Source organism: Schistosoma mansoni, chromosome 1, assembly GCF_000237925.1.
Source record: "Schistosoma mansoni strain Puerto Rico chromosome 1, complete genome".
NCBI lineage: Eukaryota > Metazoa > Platyhelminthes > Trematoda > Strigeidida > Schistosomatidae > Schistosoma > Schistosoma mansoni.
This window is the reverse complement of record NC_031495.1, coordinates 54,497,961-54,520,000: the sequence shown is the minus strand read 5'-3', so window position 1 is coordinate 54,520,000 and position 22,040 is coordinate 54,497,961. Positions and strand designations below refer to the sequence as shown.

Below are 22,040 nucleotides of genomic sequence, written 5' to 3'. Positions count from 1 at the left end.
AAATTATCATCTTATCTCTATTTATGTCATGGCTAATACCTCATTCTTGCACCTATTTCATCTTGCCGTAACATTCTATCCGTTCAACTTACTAACATAACATTGTTCTTATCTGATTGCATATGAAAATTATCTGACACCATTATCATTCACTGAGATTTTGCGAAATACTAAAAGTTTACACATAATACCCTATAAGTTGTATTTTATGTTTTTCTTTTTGTTTACCACGTGAATATTATGTTTATACGAAATTATATCAATGACAAAAGAGAACTTATCAGTTAGATTGAATGTTCGATTTGATAACTAAGTGAGAATTTGTAATTAACTGTTAGATTTCTAAAGTAACGAAATGTATCAATATAGAAAATAATTTTTCATTGTCAACTGGAAAAAAACGAATAGTCAAAATTAGAAGCCATTAACAGCTCAAATGAAAAAAGTCGTTCGTTTAACAGAATCAGTTGTTATTGAGGAAATAAGATGAGTTCCAGTATACTTTAATGTTATTCAAAATATCAATGTGAACAGAACTGTTTCAAATTGTAGAAAACGTTGAAATGTTAAACTAAACTATGGTTAATTAACCTCAGTGAAAGTGTGATTGTATTTACTATAAATTAGTACTTGTTTGTTTTGAGCTAGATTATTCGATTGAAGTTCAAAATAATACAATAATACATATTGAGAGGAAACTGTATTCCAGGTTTTAATTTTTTTTATATACATGGAACTGGAATTAGAATATGTGAAAAATAACAAGAGTGTCGAGAAAAAAGATTTTTGTTTATATGATAGTGAATTAGGAGAAAACATAATTCCGATCTTTGTTATGATTAAGAATTTGGAATTGTTCGACCAGTATCCTCAATGGTATGCCATTGATTAATTCAAGACCTCGCCATCTTTGTGTAGTTAGATCTACCCAAGCAATGCTTGAGGAAGTTGCCTTGAATATTTACTTGGTTTACATTCCAAAGAACACACAAGTGACCCCAATGAAATTAATGTACCGCTCCTGACTTAAAGTTCATAAGGTGTCATGACTGATTACGAAAATTCAACATTTCGATAGGTGTATCCAAATACAGTAAGAAAAGACTACTCGTTCCATTTGAGCCAATGTGTATGACAAATACTACATAACTCAAAAAACCTTCAAAAACAAATAGGAACTTTGCTCTCAGATCTGATGGTTGGAAACGTTAGCTTTAGTACTGGCTTCAGATGTTATAATTTCATTTGATAATATAATCGAGTCCCCATTTTGTGTACTGAACAGGGGAAAAATGAATTTGTTTTGAGATACCTGAAAAGAGAGATCAAAAAGATGAGGAAGCACCAGTACTCTGATTTCCCAAAATGAGTTATGAAATGTTCGCATTTCTGTGTGTGTTATATCCCGTGGAGAATTATGAATGGTAATTTTGAGAACTATTTATGGACCAATGTGATATGTATATTTCCTATTGTATAATTACTGAGTAACTAAACTATTCATATTCATGTTCCTCTTATTATGAGCTTTATTTTGACCTATAGACTATTATAATACGATTTACCATTCTTGAGTTATCCCCAGTCTATTGATTACTGTTCCCCCTATTCACAACCACATTTGGCTAAATATTGTACATATGTTATTTTCTATTTTATGGTACGGTGTGGTCAGTTTGTTTGGTATATAAACCATGTATGTTTGAGAATAATGATTCACATTGCAGGGGCTGATATTGGTATTCTGGACTTGACTGGCTGGGCTAGGCAGAAAGCAGGATTGATAAGTACTCAAAACTGCTCATACGGCCTTTGTGTATCATTGCTTCGATCGATAATTCACTCTTCTCTCATTGACAGGAATTAACACGTTCATATAATAAATAGGGCACGCACTCACTCACAGTGTGAATAAATTTCATAAAATGAACAACGAATATTACGTTAGTAAATCCTTCTTTTGTTGCTTCTCTTGATTATTTTTTATTTCTCTCCAGTTGATATATTAACATTGATTTTTTGTACTAAGAAACTATGCATTTGACTACCGCTGTTTCGAAGCTCACCCACTTTGACACAAGCCCTTATTGGAGGATAATATTTATTTTAAACCTAATCAAAAGTGACATTTAAGAAAATAATGTACTGCATAACTTATGTATGAATGAATCATTGTTAATCATAACCACTGATTATATAAGATAATTTTTTAGTTGTATAAGGCTATTACCTCTTTTATAAATACTAAATACACCAATTGCAATGAATCTCTCATTTAGAATAGAAGAAATCGGAAATTATTCTTGAATATTTATACTTAGGGATATTCAATTAACTAAAATTGTTTACAATAACAATCGAAAATCATTGAAACATATCAAAATAAATTTTCATTTTATTATTATTATTATTTTGATTGTAAACAAACAAATGAAAAAATTACTCATATTCAATACCTTAATTAACTAATCCATCTGTGTTTAGTAATGGGCTCTCACGATCGTGTACAGAATCGAAAAGAGAAAAAAAATAAATAGTCATGATTTATAAACTCGTATTTTAACATTTCGAACTTCAGTTCAGAGCGGCCTATGTTCCTCCACGAGGGGTGACAGGCGTAAGTATGTACATAAGCTTCAGTTCAATCCTGTTTATAACCATTGAATTAAATTCAACAGGTTGCATTGATTAAATTTTAAAAGCCCATAGAAATTGTTTATGAAGTAGTCAAACAAATTAATTATAAAAAAACAACAAAATGAATCCATAAGCACTTTTATGTAACATTGTAAAAGTACAATGTTACTGTTTGTTTCTAACTTGATATAAAATACTTATTTATTGTTTAATTATTTTTAATAGTTTTCAAGTCATTAGTTCTTTGATATAATATAAAATCAATTAATCAATATAAATAAATTTTCATAGTGTGGTGTGGGCTACTTATATCCACATAAGTAGCATATTACGATGGTCGGGCATTAAATGTATTTCAGTAGAAGATCGATAAGGAAAGAATAGAAACAGGACGCAATTAGTATGAAAATGCATGAACAATAATAATCAATGACAATGGACTGATATTTGCAAAAGAAATAGTCAAGATTGAGACAATTGATTGATAGTTTGCAAATTAACTGTTTACTGTATAGTTGTCAGATTTTAGTGAGATATTCTGTAATGTTGTGCTAAAATACATTCGATTGTCCCAACTAGTGTTCTTGCTCACTACAATAGTTCATTAAAATAAATATTTATTTACAATGACATGAATGTATAATTGGGATTACTATTGTGTTTTTTTGTTTTGCTTTGCTAGTTTATATATTTGTAATACAAAATTAAACCAATCAAATCATCTAAATGAATTTGTTATTTGGTATTTGTTTACTATTGGTTAATCCCAATTTATTTAGAATAAATAAGTTAACATTCTTACAAATCACTATATAAATAATTAGCTCATTAATTATCATTGAAATGGTAGACATTTACTTATACTACTTATATGTATACAAGCCTGATTCACAATTGAATACTGATTCAAAGTTGTTATTCTGTTCATTATATCTATTCAGTGTTTTTACTATGTACAGCATAAAATAAACAATTCAATGAGTAAAGTATATTTCTCAATTCATAATTCATAATTGTAAATAGAAATTATAAATGTCTTCATTTTCTTATTATTATTTGTAAACTGGTAAGTGTATCTAAGCTTTATAAACATAAATGTAAATATGATTTTTACTTTGTATATACTTATAATGCTTTAATGCATTACATTTAAAGTAATCTCACTTGTGAGATAGTGGAGAAGATTTATGGCTCAGATGGATGATTTTGATGGAGTTTTGTTCTTTGAGCAAACCATCCAGCTTAGAGAAAAAGACTCCATCACTCCACTCATTTTTTAAGAAATTTTAATACTTAGCTAAAACTATCTCAATGAATATTGGATAATTCAAGCTTCTATGTGACATTTTATGCAATTAAATGGTTATTTCCTTTAATCGTTGCATTATTTTGAATCATATCAATTGGAGTATATTATTATAATCGAAACTCTCAACGTTTTCAGTAATATTGAATTACCGTTATCAGATATCTGGTGCATGTAGATGTGTCTGAACATTTTAAAGCACATTAGATATTTGTTTTGGCCATCAAATAATTACTTAACCGGACTATTTTGTAACAGTTGATTCATAAATATATAAACTGTACTGTTGCTAATAGTAAAACATCGATTGTTCCAGCGAATCACTAGCCACAATAAACCTCATTTTCAATAGTTCAGTTTCGTGATTATTACACATTAACAACGTGTTCATATTTCTATCTTATACAGATTCACTATATAAAACATAATCACTGTTATTTCTAACATAGTTTTATCAATCTAGTTACTGTTTGTAAGCTATTTCAATCTGTTCTGAGAACAGCGAAGATGATAGATCCCTCATACGTTTACATTAATAATAATTTCTTAAGAAAAATAAAGTTAGAAAGTAAGTTATTCGATATATTGAGCATCCATATGATCATCAACATATCTTTAATAATAAAGAATAGAATATATTAAGCTTGTAGTACTAAAGTTCAAAATTGGCTAAAAGCTTTAGGGAAAAATGCTGTTTATTTTTGTTTGTTTTCCTTCACATATTTCAGTTGTTTTGATAGACTTACTGAAAGGTCGAATAATAAAAATACCATGGAATTCGTAGTCGTAAATTTTACTCGATACTTTGTTATAAGAAACAGAACTATTTAAACAGTAATAAGTCAACATTTTATAAACAACTAAATTATAAGCAAAGATGGATAGTGGCTAACAGTGGGATCCAGGACGTGCGTTTCATTCTATTTGGCACTCGTCAGTTGGATATACCTGTACCAGCTGACGAGTCCCAAATAGGATGAAACGCACGTCTTGGATTGCACTGTTAGCCACTGTCCATCTTTGCTTATAATGCTTGTAAATTAAGGCAATATCGAAGGGATCCGGACAGGATACACATACGCCAATAAGAGACGGATCAATTGCAGTCTTAAACACCAATGGGAAGATTTACTACAAACAATACCAAGTGAACTTAATTAAATAATAGTTTCAAAAAAATATATGAATAATTTACCATAAATTATGACATTCATTTTATTCATAATTGAAATAGATGAAAACAGTATTCTTTTAATAAAGTAGGCAGTATTACTTAGTTTTAATTAATTACCCTAAAATATAACTTGTCCCTAAACTCTACAAAATCTCAGCAAATCTAAGAACATACATATATACATAGTACTTATGAGTAACTTACTGAAGACCTAGTAAAAAGAAATAATGGTGTCTGAATTAAGCATAACAGTTAGTGCGGTATCATCACACCAATAATACCAAATGAAGATCTATTAAAGTGAAATGTTGTAGAGTTTTATTTTTGTACCCAATGTAAATGCAATAATAATTATAATATGTAAAACTAAGGTAACTAGTTCTTTATGTGTGCTCATGGTTAAGAAGTCATAAAAAAGATCAGATTGATGGTAAGCCATGATCCATTCGTCTGTCAAATGATTTCATTTAATAATGAGAACTTGTACAAAATCTCATTTTTCTGAAACACAGTTTCAATAGAACCATCCTACCAATATAATATACTATTTGTCTTGATACGGTTAAATTCATTCGTTGAGTAGTGAATGAATTAAATCAACACTTTGAATGCTATGACGGGCAAAATAACCTTTGTAACTCGTTAGTTGTTTCAAAATTTAAACAAATACCATTGACATTATTCATTTGTGACGTTAATTCAAGAATACAAGAACATTTTCAGTTGTATAAAACAAAATAATATTGATAAATTTACAGCATACTATGTCAGTCATTCAGTAAAAATCTGTTCATATAATCGATAGAGGTTCTGTCATTTGTCTCTGGATAAATTTATAATTGAAATCCATTGAGTAAATGCATACTGAATAATAGAAAAAATTGAGAAAATATTTTCTGAAGGGGATTTTGTGGACACTTTAGTAATTTTATATGGTTGAAATCATGAGTCAATTGAAGCTAGACCACCATAGGAACCTGGAAGCACTGAATGGCCGTTTCGTCCTATTGTGGGACTCCTTAGAAGTACACACCCACGATCCGGCCTCGTGAGATTCGAAAACAGGACCTATCAGTTTCGCACGCAAGCGCTTCACCTCTAGACCACTGAGTCGGCATCCATTGGTGTTAATGTGTAACTTCACCCAATCCACGAAATCAAGCATCCATTCACCACTGCTGAGGAGTCCCACAATAGGACGAGACGGCCTTCCAGTGCCTCCAGGTTTTCCATGGTAGTCTAGCTTCAATTGACTGATAATTTCAACTATAAAAATATTTTCTTTCAGATTTCGAGTTTTCATTTATTATGTTGGTATTATGTTTTCTATCTAACTATCATTGATATTTAGTATGGGTTAAAAAAAATTAGTTTATTACATTCACTTCAAACTAGTAATACTACACAAAACTGGAGATTATATATATATATATATATTCATTTTCAGGAGGACATCCACCTTCTTCCCTATACCCAAGATGAATCTTAATCTATTTACAAGATTAGAGAACGTTTTTCATTGAAAAGAAAATATATAAAAGGATAAAAACGTTATGAAGATTATTTAATATATTGAAAGCATCATTGTTAGTTTGTATTTAAACATTCTGTCAATTATCTTGAGATAACAATTGATTTGTGACAGAATGATGGATGGATAGATGGATGGATAGATAGAGGGGTTGATAAATGCATATGAATATTGAATTCAGCATCCATTTCTTAGTATGAATTTAATTGAAAATAGGAAAAAATATTTTCTTTTTGCCAAATAGTTTTTATATCCATTAGTTGATTTTGATATAAGCTAACCGAATCAAGCTAATTTCTTTAGGCTGGTTAATAGTTATCTACAATATATTTATATATAGTAGAACAAATAAACATAAGATTAAATGTCCTTTAATTAAAATAAAACTATCATAATAAAGGATAAATAAATTGCTCACTAAATTGTTTTTTTGAATAAGGATTGAAAATTATACAATCGTAGTTAGATGAAATACTATTTCTAAATATTAGTTGGATGGACGAGCCCCAAATAAGACGAAGCGCGCGTCCTGGATTTCACTGATAGCCACTATCCATCTTTGCTTATAATGCTTGTGAATTAAGGCTATATCTAGGCAATACGTATAGTATGCACATATATCAATAAGAGACTGATCGATCGCAGTCCTAAACATCAATGGGAAGATTTAAAACAAAGAATATATATATATGCACATAGCGCAAGTTGAAACGGCGCGCACATTTTCAGAAATTATTTTCAACTACATAACGTACAAAACATACCTGTGTCTTAGAAATATCATTATTTATTATAATAAAGTCAGAACTACAATATGTATACTTATTATTGATAATCTTTGTTACTCTTATTCCTTCAGTCATCAACGTTAATTATGTAATGTTATATCATACTTTAATGTTAAACATTAATACATATTGGTTGTAAGCAGCTAAAAAGTAATCATAAAATGTAATGAATTCGTATTAATCCACCTCAATTATTGTTCTAAAGTAGCTTATAAATCAAGAAAGCAGATTTCTACAACCATTGAAAATTTTTTTACATTGGATTGACTTTTTTTACGATAACTAACTGTAATTAATATAACTATAATTAATGTAAACAACCGGGTCTGTCGTCAGATAATAACTCACTGAAGACATTGGTGAATGATTGTTCAATTTTGTGGATTAGTTGAAGTTAGACATTAACACCATTGGATGACTTTTCAGAGGTGTAGTGGTTAAGCACTCGCGCGCGAGACTCATAGGTCCTGTGTTCGAATCTCACGAGGCGGTATCGTGGATGCGCACTGCTGAGGAGTCCCAAACTAGGAAGAAACGGCCGTCCAGTGCTTCCAGGTTTCTATGGTGGTCTAGCTTCAATTGACTCATGATTCCAACTATAAAAATTTAGAGACTAGTTGTAGTTAAAAAATTGTCTAAAACTTTACCAGTTTTATGCTTGTTACTGACTATATGACTAGCTTTAAACATATCCTTGTCTATACATTTATTGACTATAACAATACCATGAATTACACTGTTTTATGAAAAAAAATTATATAAATTATTCATGTGAGTAACATTCATCTTAAAACGAGTCCCATAATAGGACGAAACGGCCGTCCAGTGCTTCCAGGTTGGTCTTCCATGGTGGTCTATCTTTAATTGATTCATGATCTCAACTATTGAAAAATTAAATAGTGAATTGTGGTTGTGAATCAAAATATCACTACCTTCTTTACCGATATCTATTGATTTACTAAGTAGTATAAATTTTTTAGTCTAATTTACCTTTCATACATCAGATACTATAATATTACTCATTATTTGATAATAAGTAATAATTTCAAATGTTTCATATATACATACTACTACTAGTAGTAGATCATGTTAAAGCATATTTAACTAAATTAACAAATGATCAATCAACAGATTACAATAATTAATTAGGTAAATAAAATTATGAACCTTAGATTTTCTTTATGATAACCTCATGAGGTCATACAGAACAAAAATTATAGTAGTAACGTAAATTATTATTATTATTAAAAAAAAGAAAGAGTATTCTCTGTTTGAACATTCGTACTGAAAGTAATTAATGAATAAACGGAAACTTTTCTCAAAATATTGACCTGATGTCAAATTTTATATAGCTGAAATCATGAGTCATTTGAAGCTAGACCACCATGGAAAACCTGATAGAACTAAACGACAGTTTCGTCCTAATGTGGGACTCCTCAGCAGTGCGCATCCACGATCCCGCATCACGAGGTTCGAACATAAGACCTTTAGGTCTCGCGCGCGTACGCCTAACCGCTAGAGCACTGAGCCGGCATCCATTGGTGTTAATGTATAACTTCAACCAATCCACGACATTGAGCAACCATTCACCAATGTCTTCAGTGAGTTGATATCTTCCAACAGATCTGGTTGAACTCCACTGGTCTAGCTTCAATTGACTCATGATTTCAAGTCTATTAAAATACTAAAATCTCCACAAAACCCCCTTCTGATATTGATGTCAAATTGATCAAATCTGTCTCTTTTTGTTTTGTTTTTTTTTGTATTACGATTTGTTTGTTGATCAAATAAATTTTAGTAAACAAATTAATATTTTCTTCTATGACTAAAATTCATTAGATATACATTTAGATGACGTAAAACAGTTAGATGTTTTCCAAAACAAACAATATAGATATACCGATAGATATAGATTACGTAAATTAGCCTTGGTAAATGTACTTTAATTTTTATTGTCAACAATAATAGATATATAATGTTTAAATCAAATTTGCTTATGAATCCAATTCAACATCAAAGAGTTAGAGTATTTTATTTTAATTAAGAACTAAAGTATGTGATGTAATTTTTTTTAATTTAATTTGTTTTCCGTAAAACATTATAATCAGTTTTGTTCTCTAAGCTGGAGAACAGAACTCTAAATCATCATCCACCTGAGTTACAAATCTCCTCCACCATTATAATCAATATCATAGTTTGACAAATTCTGAAATAAAAGGCCATAGCAACATCGTTTATTTTTAAAACTAATGAACCTATTTCAAATTATACAATTAATAATAATATTGTATCTGAGTTATAAATTTGAATGAATATTATTTATTCAATAATTTCAACCAGTTTTACAAAAGAATTCATTCAATGAATTATTATACTACAGCCGTGATCGGTGGAGTTCAACCGTGTCTGTTTTGAGATAGTAACTCACTGAAGACAATGGTGGACGGTTGCTCAGATTTGTGGATTAGTTGAAGTTAAACGATAACACCACTGGATGCCGGCCCGGTAGTCTAGAGGTCAAGTATTTGCGCTCGAGTTCTAGTCGTGTGTGTGGACTGCTGATGAGTCCCATACTAGAACGAAACTGCCATTCAGTACTTCCAGGTTTTCAATGGTGGTCTAGCTAAAATCTACTCATGAATTCAACTATTAGGTTCAAAATGTGTCAGCTTATCTTATAATGAATTGGTTATCGCATTGTTTATTTTTCCAGTTTGTATATATGCATATTACAAATAAATGGTACAGCTTATTCATAAATGAAAATCAGGTTACTTTCGCTTAGATATATGATAATTCAATGTTATCTTGAATAATTCTGTTTCACCATCATTCTATTAATTTTGAGAAAAGCCAATCAAGTAGATGATTTTAATGCAGTTTTGTTTTCTGAGCCGGATGATTTGGTCGTGGAACTTTTATCGATTTGATGTCGTTTAGAAGAATGTTGAAAGCTCCAAGACCAAACCATCCAGGTCAAAGAACAAACTTCTATCAAAATTCTCCATAGTTTAATTATTCCTATGAAGAAAATAATATATCAGTGGGAAATTATAATATAAACTGAATATTGTACTTATGCATGTCAATGATCATTTTTCAATCTTTTTCAAAAAATAAAAAAATAAATTCACTAATTTTTTGATGATTTTCTATTTAATGTGAATAAATATACCAAACAAATATTATAATTCCTTTCTGTATTAGTTGTTTGAATTGTCCCATTGATGTTTAGGACTGCGATTGATCAGCCTCTTATTGGTGTATGTGTATCCTTACGGATTGCCTCGATATTGCCTTAAGTCGCAAGTATCTAAAGCAGAGATAGATTGTGACTGGTAGTGGAGTCGAAGATGCGCGCTTCATCTTATTTGGCACTGGTCAACTGAATGTACCTGCATCTCAGAGTTAATGTTCACTCTGAGACTCGAATCCAGTGTCGTTAGCTTCAAACACTTTCTCAGTTACAGCCAGCTGACGAGTTCAAAATAGTACGAAACGCGCGTCCTGGATTCCATCGCTGACCAACATCCATCTCTGCTTACTAATATTATAGTTATTACTTGACTTAAGATTACTGGTTTGAACTTTTAGTTCCTACACTGCAAATCATTTTGTCATTTTAAACAAAATTTAATAATGCAATTCACAGGTTATATGAATTATATGAAATACGAGTGATTAGGGAAATAAAATCAGAATTATCAAAAATCAGTTTAAAATAGGTTTATTTAACGAGTTATGTAATCCTGTTCAAATACGAATTCAATGTATAGTAAACATGTATTTACGTGTTGTATTTGTATGCTGTTTTTTTCAAATTTTCAATGAAATATGATGCTTTTGGCCATGGCCAGGGAAAATGTAAACATCTTTTTATTGTGCAATTGAAAGTATATATAAACAAATCAAACCTGTCTAGGGATTTGTGGATTAAGAACAGATGGATAATGACTTACGTTATCACATTTACAGTAGTCAGAGATGAATTCGAATGATATAAGTTACTATATCATTCTCAGGCTTGTGCTTTTATTTGTTAAACAACAGTTGCCATGGTGTAGCTAACTATAGTCCATCTCTTCTATTCAGATTGTTCCGATTTTCCAATATTTACAGAACTCTAGCACTTACTCCTTCTTTAAGATATTTAGTTCCTTAAATATTAATCATGTCCCTTGTATCTAACGTCTATAGTACAATTGTTAATTTGTTTTACTAAGTGCTTTTGGCCTTAATATAAACAAAGAAATGAATTTTTTCCCTATCGTAACCAAAACAACAGAAAACATATATACCCATACCTCATTCTGAGGACTTTCCACGTCAAATAACTCATATTCTCATTGCATAATAAATCGATATCTGAACAAGATTGGACAAGAATTTGAACAGACTTATATTAAACCTTAATTACCTATGATAATTTTGTATTGTCATAAATAGCTCTTACCACACTGTCAGATGAACTGTTAGAATTATTTAAATTTCAGCCTCTAAAATTATTTAAAAGATAATCTTTGTATTTAATGGCTTGGATATAATTGGTGCCAAATTTCTTGTTAAACTGTTCCCCTAATGAGTGGCAATGTAAATTAGTGTTCAATTAATGTGTTAATTCTAGCGATTACGTGTTAGCGCTAAATTATATTTCCTTTATCTCTTTACATTGTGTTCAGGTTATTTTAATTTCATGGATTATATAATTTAGGATATATATTGAACAGGTTGAATCATGCTCAATAATATGACTCAATTAACAACAATGATAACAACCATAGCATCAACAATAACCACAAACAATCTATCAACATCACCAATAAATGAAATGAATCAATCTATGACAACAAGATCATTAGTAACAACTACTAATATTATGTCAATAATCAATACAAAATGTAAACCTATTGAATCATTAGAATTATTTGGACGTGTTTATGGTGATATGCATGGATATATTACATTATTTCTATGTCCTATATGTATATTATCTAATATTTGTATTGTCATTGTACTTAATCAACGTGATATGATATCACCAACAAATTTTCTATTAACATCATTAGCAATTAGTGATGGTTTATTAATGATTTTCTATATACCATTTACAAGTTATTTTTTAATTGGTCGTCATACACGTAATTCAACTTATAATTGGGCTGTTTATCTTTTATTTCATATTAGTCTACAAAATTTTCTTCATTTAACTTCAAGTTATATTGTTGTTGTTATAGCTGTATTTCGTGTTCTCTATGTTAAATTTATAGTACAATGTCAAATTTTATGCAGTATGAAAAGAGCTAAACTTGCTATTACTATAGTACTTGTAATCAGTAGTATATTATCTATTCCATGTATTATGAATCATCATATTGTACAAAATAATAATCAAGATAAAGTGATTAGTTACATGGTTACTTATGTGGATAATGAAGTTATGTTAAATTATCTTTATTGGAATACAGCAATTTTTTTGAAACTTCTTCCATTATTATGTTTATGTGTACTCAGTTTCTTGATTATATTTACAATACGTAGACAAAATTCACGTATGAGAAAAATGAAAACTAAATCAATCATTTGTGTTGATCCTATTGTTGAAACATCCAATCCACAAAATCCTACTAGTTCAAATTCTGTGATCATTGATAATAATGAATTAGATCATAATAATAAACATCAATTCATTAATCATAATACAAAAGTAAATGTTAAATTTCAATCAGTTCATATGTCTAACACATTGCCATACACCACTAGTTCAATATATAAAAATGATACTCTATTAAAAAAACGTACTACTTTTGAAAATGAACGTGAAAAAGCAGAAAATAGAATGACAAAATTTTTATTAGCTATTGTTATCATATTTATGATTACGTTACTTCCTCAGGTAAGCTGTATAAATATATATATTACTTACTTACGTCTGTTACTCCCAATGAAGCATAGGCTGCTGACCAGCATTCTACAACCCACTCTGTCCTGGACCTTCCTTTCTAGTTCCATCCAGTTTTTGTTCATTCTTCTCATGTCTGTCTTCATTTCTCGGAGTAATGTGTTCTTTGGCCTTCAGGATTCCATGAGAGGGCTTGTCTTTTGATGCAGTTGGGTGATTTCGTCAAAGTGTGCCCAATCCACTTCCAGCGCTTCTTCCTGATTTCTTCCTCCACTGGAATCTGGTTTGTTGTCTCCCACAGTATGTTGTCACTGACAGTGTTTGGTCAACGGATCAGAAGTATCTTGTGTAGACAACTGTTAGTAAACACCTGTATCTTCTGGATAATGGCTTTCGTAGTTCTCCAGGTTTCCGCCCCATACAGTAGAACTGTTTTGACATTTGTATTGAAAATTCTGATCTTGGTGTTGGTTCACAGACAATTGTTTTGAGCGACTGTTTTTAAGCATTATTTAATTTTGTATTGATATTTTATTTACTTTTTAAATCGATTTATTTGTATTAAGTGATCAGTTCTATTATTGATTGTGTGAACAAATGCTTCCTTATCAGATTGAGAGTTTTTGTAGAGATTGTAGGAATTTAATAGTTTAATTCATGAGTTGATTTAATTTAGACTACCATGGAAAACCTGAAAGAACTGGACGACCATTTCTTCCTAGTACGGAACTCTTCAGTAGTGCGCATCCACGATACCGCAGGCGGATTTCGAACCCAGGACATTTGGTTTCGTGCACAAACGCATTACCTTTAGATCTTGCGTGAGGGATGATTGATAGCCCTGCTGAAGATTCCCGTACTAGGAGGAAAGAGTCGTCCAGTTCTTCCAGGTTTTCCATGGCTGTCTTGCTTAAATGGACTCATGAATTCAACTATTAAAATGATTCCTTAGATAACTAAGTAATGTCTTTAGTGGTAGGCGTAGTTACATCATAATGACGTCTCTTATAAAAAAAAACAAATTTGACTGTGTTTAAAACTAAGCTCATTTTAGTGTTCCCACAGGATTTGTTTGACCTTAATATGTTCAGTTATTTGTATGCCGTTGTATCTGAAGGATTGAAATAGTAGTATATTAGCGGAAATTTTACAGACAGGAGTCAATTACTTGTTCAGTTGGGAAGTATATAAAACGTTGGTTCAATTTCACTGGTGAGGATTTATCCAAAAGTTTATTCTAAATCAGGTCTATCACACTAAACATATTTAGATATCTCATTCAAAACAAAACACTAGCTACCCCCAGAATCCATGTATTTTAAATTTCCAATCATTGTTTGGGAAACATTTATTTACATAAATTTTGTGGTTTAGGTTTCATTCTATTGTTTGAATGACAAAGTTTGATTTAAACCCTACTTGTTGATATTAGTAGGAGTTGGCACAGTTTCGTATGCTTATCAGTCTTTCATCAGAGCTCATATATTTGATATGTCTGTGATCAAAACTAGTATTACTTCTCCCATAACCTTTAATGAAGTTGATAAATTTGCAACGACAATTGTAATGGAATATTATTTTTTTTCCAAATTTTGTTCTAAATTTCATAATTTGTCTTCCTTCAAAACTTGTTCTGTCCTAGTTAGATGTAAATAATTTAGATTTGGTTTATATCCAAAAAGGAAGGGAAGCTCTTGATGGAGCAAGTAATATAACATGTTAGAAGAACGAAATATTTTGAATAAACATGATGTTTGGAAAAAATGTAATTAAACTCAACAATACTATTCTTATAAACTGAGCTAAACCATAGTGATAAATGTAATTACTTCTCGGTTTTAGTCACAAACCGAATTCAGATTCAAGATAAGTGAGTTCTAGGGGACAGTAGACAATCATTCCTTTCTATTTTAAAATTTATCAGCATTACTGACCTATGACCCAGTACAGTAGTGAACCTAGAATTCAGCTTTCTTCATATCGTACGAAAAATTTCGCTTTCTTGCTTCAATAATGATCCGAATTCGATCAGTGAACTTCAAAAGTAAACATTCTGACATGTTTGCTCATTCAGCCATCATACAATGAAAATGTCAAGAATGGTTTATATAGAATTAGTTTAATCACTATACTCTTTTAATCAGAACATGAACATGTACTTCTTGTAAAAAGATAAAATGAAATTTCAATTACTGAAGAGTTTGTACAACAGTAGTGTGTTATTTAATCATCCATATTACTGTACATTATTCAATGAGCTAATGTATTCATTCATAGGTCAATCACAATTATGTCATGTTCATTCACCACAAAAAAAAGAGAGAGATTAGGTACAGGTACAATATCCAGTTTAATCTAATTGAATCAAAAATATAGAAATCTTCAATCTAAAATCTATAATAATTGAAAAGATTAGTGAAGAATATCGCGTGATACTGATCATTAGTTCTACATTGATAATTTCAAATAGGAAATCATAATTTTCTTTCAAAATAAAATGAAGATTGATTTAACTCCACATCAATAAAATAAAATTAAGCATTAACACTGAAATGTCAAACTTATGCTATCAACAACTATAATTCAATAGTTGAGTTCATGAGTCAATTAAAGCTAATCTGAAAGTACTGGATGACCGTTTCGTCATAGTATGGGACTCCTCAGCAGTGCTCATCCACGATCCCGTCAGCGGGATTCGAACTTAGGACTTTCGATCTCTCACGTGAGTGCTTAACCTCTAGACTACTGAGCTGGGATCCAACAGTCTTAATGTCTAATTTCATCCAATCTTGATTATTTCATAAAGATATTTTATTATTTTGTGACAATAATTCAATTCGAAGAAACAACAAAATGTAGATACTGATTATTTTGCATACAAAAAGTCATTAAGTTTATTTTTGCAATAAATTATTGTAATAAAATATTTAATTACCAAAAAATATGTCAATGATTCATTCGATTTACCTACTTCCATAGTTCGATTATACTAATACTACTACTCCTCCTCCTCCTTCTCCTCCTTCTCCTTCCCCTCCTCCTCCTCCTACTACTACTACTACTGCTTACTACTACGTACTACTATTACTACTACCAGTAATATTAATGATACTCATAGTATAAGTTACATGAATATCTAGTGTGATTTAATTATCCTCTCAGAATTCACCTGTACACTGTGATACTCAATACAGCATTATCAATAAAGTTATTCAATTTTTAATAAAAAATTTTATTAAGTTAAACAAATTGTTTTGATTGGTCATCGGAGATTAATGTAAATAAACTCTTATCTTAGCGACTAATTTATTCAAATATAAGATTTTCATATGCTTAGTTCATTATGAATAACCTTGAAAAATTTATAGAGATAAAAATATCCTACTCACTAATTCAACTTGCTACATACTCCTATTCGAATAGATTATTGATATAAACATAATATGCTTGAATATACATTTTATAGTTGTCAGGACTCCACAAGAAGATGTATATTGATAGACTAAAGAATAAATGGTAAAGTATGGTAAATTATTAACAAACATTCCGGGTAGAGACGTTATAATTGCGTAATTTGAATTAAATGATTATTTTCTTTAGAAGAGAATTCTCACTGTATTATTCCCAGAATTATTGTTTTAATTCATAGTTCTGACTTATTTATTTATTTGAACACATAAACATTGGTACAAAGGGGCACTAGATACATATGCGCTACACAAATCTTATTTGATTTGTGTGAGGGCTGTGATAGTGCTCAGGTGCGCGAACCGGAACAGGTGGTTGATGTAGGGAGCCATACTCGCAGCAATTAATCTAAAGGTCTGATACACAAGGCAGTGGAGCATCGTAAGGAGATGCAGTCCCATGGTAGCCGGTGACCAATAATTGGCTCATACGCCATTTGTTCCCACAGGATACTGGAGCTCATGGGCTAATGGAATCAGGGTTTTCCAACTCCCTTAGGTGAACCCTCCGTGTCCACCAACCCGGTTAAAGCGCCGGACATTCACTTTTCGTCCTCCCGATTTCGTAAACAACTCTGACTAGGTTTTTATTCATCAACGTTGTTCAATGATCTAAAATCACGATGTTTTCTATTTGATCATAGATTTTATGGATTAACTAACTTTCAGCTACCTTGTCATTTATATCAAATTCTTGATGATTCATTAAGATTTATCAAAATATCGAATTTCATTTAATTAGGCAAATGATTATAAGAATACCATCAGGGTGTCATAATTAAATTATTCACTATATAATGATCAGTATGTATACAAATACTTAATACAGTAGAAACTGTTATAAGAATAATTATAAAGTGCATTGCAGACCAACGTAGTATGTACATAACGTACATTTATTATACATGTATTATCTTATTAAAAATAAGCCTCAGCCTACCAAATATTCAAGGGAATTCTTACAATATGAAATACAATACTCTTTTTGTTATATCGATTGCCTGAGTGCCCTGCTATTAAATGAACGTTATAAGACCGCCAATTAGAGTGGAATTATCGATCAGAGCAATGATACACGAAAACCGTACGAGCAGTCTTGAGTACTTATCAGTCCTGCTTTCTGCCTAGCCCAGCAAGTTAAGTCCAGAATACCAATAACAGCCTCTGCAATATGAACCATTATTCTCAAAAATACTGGGTTTATATACCAAACAAACTGACCACATCTTAACATAAAATAGAAAATAACATTTGTACAAGATTCAGCCAAAAGTGGCTGTGAAGGTGGGGAACCATAATTAATAGACTAGGGATAACTCAAGAATGATAAATCGTATAGTAGTAGTTCATAGGTCAAAACAAAGCTTATAATAAGGGAAACATGAATATGAATAGTTATGTTCCTTAACAGTTATACAATAGGAAATATACGTATCATGTTGGTCCATAAATAGTTCTCAAAATTACCATTCATAATTATCTACGGGATATAACATTTGAAAAAAAAAATTAATTCATCTTATAAGTAAAGATGGATAGTGGTTAGCAGTGGAATCCAGGACGCGCGTTTCGTCCTATTTGGGACTCGTCAGCTGAATGTGCCTGCATCTCAGAGTTGATGTTCACTCTGGGACTCGAACCCAGTACCTTTCGCTTCAAACGCCATCACGTTATTCACTGAGCCACTGAGTCCTGATAGCCATTTGCTTGTGCAATGGGGTGAAGTTTGAATTCACTTAGTATTGTTTGTTTGAATCTTCTCAATGATGCTTAGGACTGCAACTGGTCAGTCTCTAATTGGTATATGTGCATAATGTGCGTATCGCCTTAATTCACAAGCAATATAAGCAAAGATAGATATGCACATATGCCAATAAGAGTCTGACCAGTTGCAGTCCTAAGCATCATTGGGAAGATTCAAAAAAATAATACTAAGTGAATTTGAATTCAACTTGTTCGTAAAGAAGAAAAAAATCATTTAATGTTAATGAAGAAAACAACAATTTGATTAATTTCTTTTTTATTTTACCGGAAATAAATTTGATCTTCTTTATTGTTCTCTTTTTAAATGGTAAAATATCATTAGAGTAAAATTGATGACAGTATAAGAAAAATTATTGTTCACTAATTAATGATGATTTTGGCGTGACTATAATTCATAGACGAACCAATCACGTATAAGAAAACAGGTTTCGGATTTCGGCGCGAAATTCACTTATCCACTTGACTAAATAGAACTTTGGCATTTTAACTAATGTCAGTTCGTGATGAAAACCTGAAATCTAATTTCTAACCTAAATCATCAACTGTAGATCATAATTCAAATTCCTCACATAGTATTATAACCCTCATTTGATCCAGGTTATTAGGTGGACAATCTCAAGGTCAGTCTAGTGTCAATCAAACGTTGTCCATAAATTATAGTCTCACCACAGTTTTATCTTGTTTACCACATTAGAAAGTATTACGTCACTGAAAAAATACATGTTTAATTACAAACAGTTAGTTAACAATGTAGAAACTTTAATGTATAGAAAAATAAAGCAAACCAATAGTAAAATATTGTTCAACACAGAACGATACATGATTTCATCCGAAGAGTTGGTGAAAAACTCCCTACGTGGCTCGGAAACGGTGTCGTCAAAGCAATACTCAGCTGTGTTCTATCACACATGATAGATAGATGTCATGTAGTAGATATAAGTACGTCATTTGAAATGATTTATCATATTTCTACTAGTTTTCCTTATGAGGTTCGATCTCTCCTCTTGTTCGTAGCAGAAGTCATAGGGTTTCGAGTCTTTGTATTCATAGGAAATTTGTAAACTTTAATCTTCTTCTACCACAACTAGTACACCTGTTATCACACTATCAATTTATACTTTTTTACTTATTGTGATTAGTTATGTAATCTGTTCCAATGTCATCACTGACTCATAAACTGCCTTAATTGGTTTAATAATTTCGTCTATGCATATAAATATTACTGTATATAATAGTAAAGCCTAATTAGGATATAGTTGAGAACAATATTGTTCACTTATATATTTTGTTCTCATTCATGATATGATAATCCTTAAAATTACAAATTATTTACACCATAATAATACCTAATGATTAGTTATAGAAGAAAATCATTAAATGGAAGTTTGAGATGTAAGGTTTAAACTGTTATAGTTGGCTACAAAAAACAGAATACCCAGGTGTTTGAAAATAAAAGATGACTGAACTAGTGAAGTGCCAATATTTTAAAAATCAAAACACATAAAGTCACATTTCAAATTGACGCTGATTATTAAGTAATAATATAAATAGTTGAAAGCATGAGTCAATTGAAGCTAGACCACCAAGGAAAATCTGGAAGCACTGGACGGCCGTTTCGTCCTATTGTGGGACGCCTCGGCAGTGCACATCCACGATCTCGCCTCGCGAGACAATTCCTGGAGTTCTGGTGAGAATCCGTGACCAGTGGAGTTCAAACCAAGTCTGCTGTGAGATAGGAACTCACTGAGGACAATTGGTAAATGGTTGCCCAACCTCGTGGATTGGTTGAAGTTAGACATTAACATCATCGGATGCCGGCTCAGTGGTCTATCGGTTAAGTGCACTGGCGCGAGACTGATAGGTCCTGGGTTCGAATCTCGTGAGGCGAGATCATGGATGCGCACTGCTGAGTCCCACAATAGAACGAAACGGCCGTCCAGTACTTCCAGGTTTTTCTTGGTGGTCTAGCTTCAATCGACTCATGCTTTCAACTATGAAAATACTAAATCTCCACAACACCCCTTCTGATAGAAATATAAATAATTTTCAAGCATTAAAAGAAGTATAGATTGTAAATTAAAAGAATGTAGCGAATATAAAGAAAATTAACTAAAAAGATCAACATAAAGCAAACTTATTAAAATTGAATGTTTATGTAGATTGGTTAGTTTTCATCTAACAGTAACATCAGTTCGTTGATTTCTAATAAGACTTCAAATGATTTCCGTTGATATCTTGAAGTAGTATATATTCAAAAGTACTTCAGTAGTTCTTATTTCTCCCCTATTTCATTGGATTGATATTTGATAAATTTATATGTGATCTAATTTGTTTTTATAAAATTAATCTGATAACTTATCATATGATACTTATCATTGTTATGCAATAGTTTAGAGAAAAACAAAAACTCCTTGAGGGTCCATCGATATCGAAATAATTTATCATCACCTGTTTTAAAGCATTCAGGATTAATATATAAACATTTTATTTCATAACGTCATATAACTTGGGAAAATCAATCAAATTTATGAAAAAGTCAGACTCTGAAAGGATATATACAAGATCGTTCATACATATGTGAGGTGGTTGGTTGTGAACTGTAAACCATAGACCTAAGTTGATTGTTATGCAGAACGCTTTATCAAGATGTACCAGAAATGTCAAGGGAAATGGTGATTCCTGAAGGAATCGATTTCCTATCATTCAGCCTCATCATCAAGCTATTCTGGAGTTTCCTTTAAGATTTAAATTGATTGAACAAAACATGACTATCTAGTCCCTTTGATGTTGATTAAATTCTATCAGTCTATTTGCACTGTAGCTATATGTATGTATATATATAACATTAAATTACCTGATTCATTATTATAATGTTCGCTTCTTTCACTACTTTTTATACATTACAGGCAATATTACTATTTTTAAGTGGACTTGTTGGTGATTGTTTCACAGATACTGTGTATAATGCATTGGGTGATTTTATGGATCTATTAACAATTGTTAATAATGGTATCAATTTTATATTGTATTGTTCAATGTCACATCAATTTCGTACAACTTTCATACAATTCTGTACACGGATATTTAAAATATGTAAAAAGACCTAATGCCCATTATTGATAAATCTTTATTACTTTCCTTCATTTTTTTTTCGCTTATTCTTTTCATTCTTTTAAATGCATTTTTCAACATCTCAATCATGTTCTCCCTTCATTCACTTCATATTTTCCACAGTGAGATACATATGTATAGGCATATTTTAATTTCCTGTTAAACACAGTAAAACAATAATGACATAAAAAATACATATGAAACTAGAGGAGACGAATTGCAAATGTGATATGTAGCTAGAATAAATGGAAATTCAGTTTTCTTCACAAGATTTAATCATATCTTTGTTATTGTATATTTATTGTTTACAATAAAACCATAATTATGTTTGGTAATTCAATGTTATTTTAAAGAGAATGACTG

The 22,040-nt window shown here is 30.9% G+C and overlaps 1 protein-coding gene across 1 annotated transcript; it reads left to right on the top strand.

The window, feature by feature from the left end:
* Positions 1-12,264: 12,264 nt before the first annotated feature.
* Smp_173010 (putative dro/myosuppressin receptor) lies at positions 12,265-21,673 on the top strand (the record flags this gene model as incomplete). Its single annotated transcript, XM_018794877.1, has 3 exons — positions 12,265-13,063; positions 13,265-13,329; positions 21,473-21,673. 3 exons carry the CDS (start codon positions 12,265-12,267, stop codon positions 21,671-21,673), a joined length of 1,065 nt encoding a protein of 354 aa, XP_018649245.1.
* Positions 21,674-22,040: the final 367 nt, after the last annotated feature.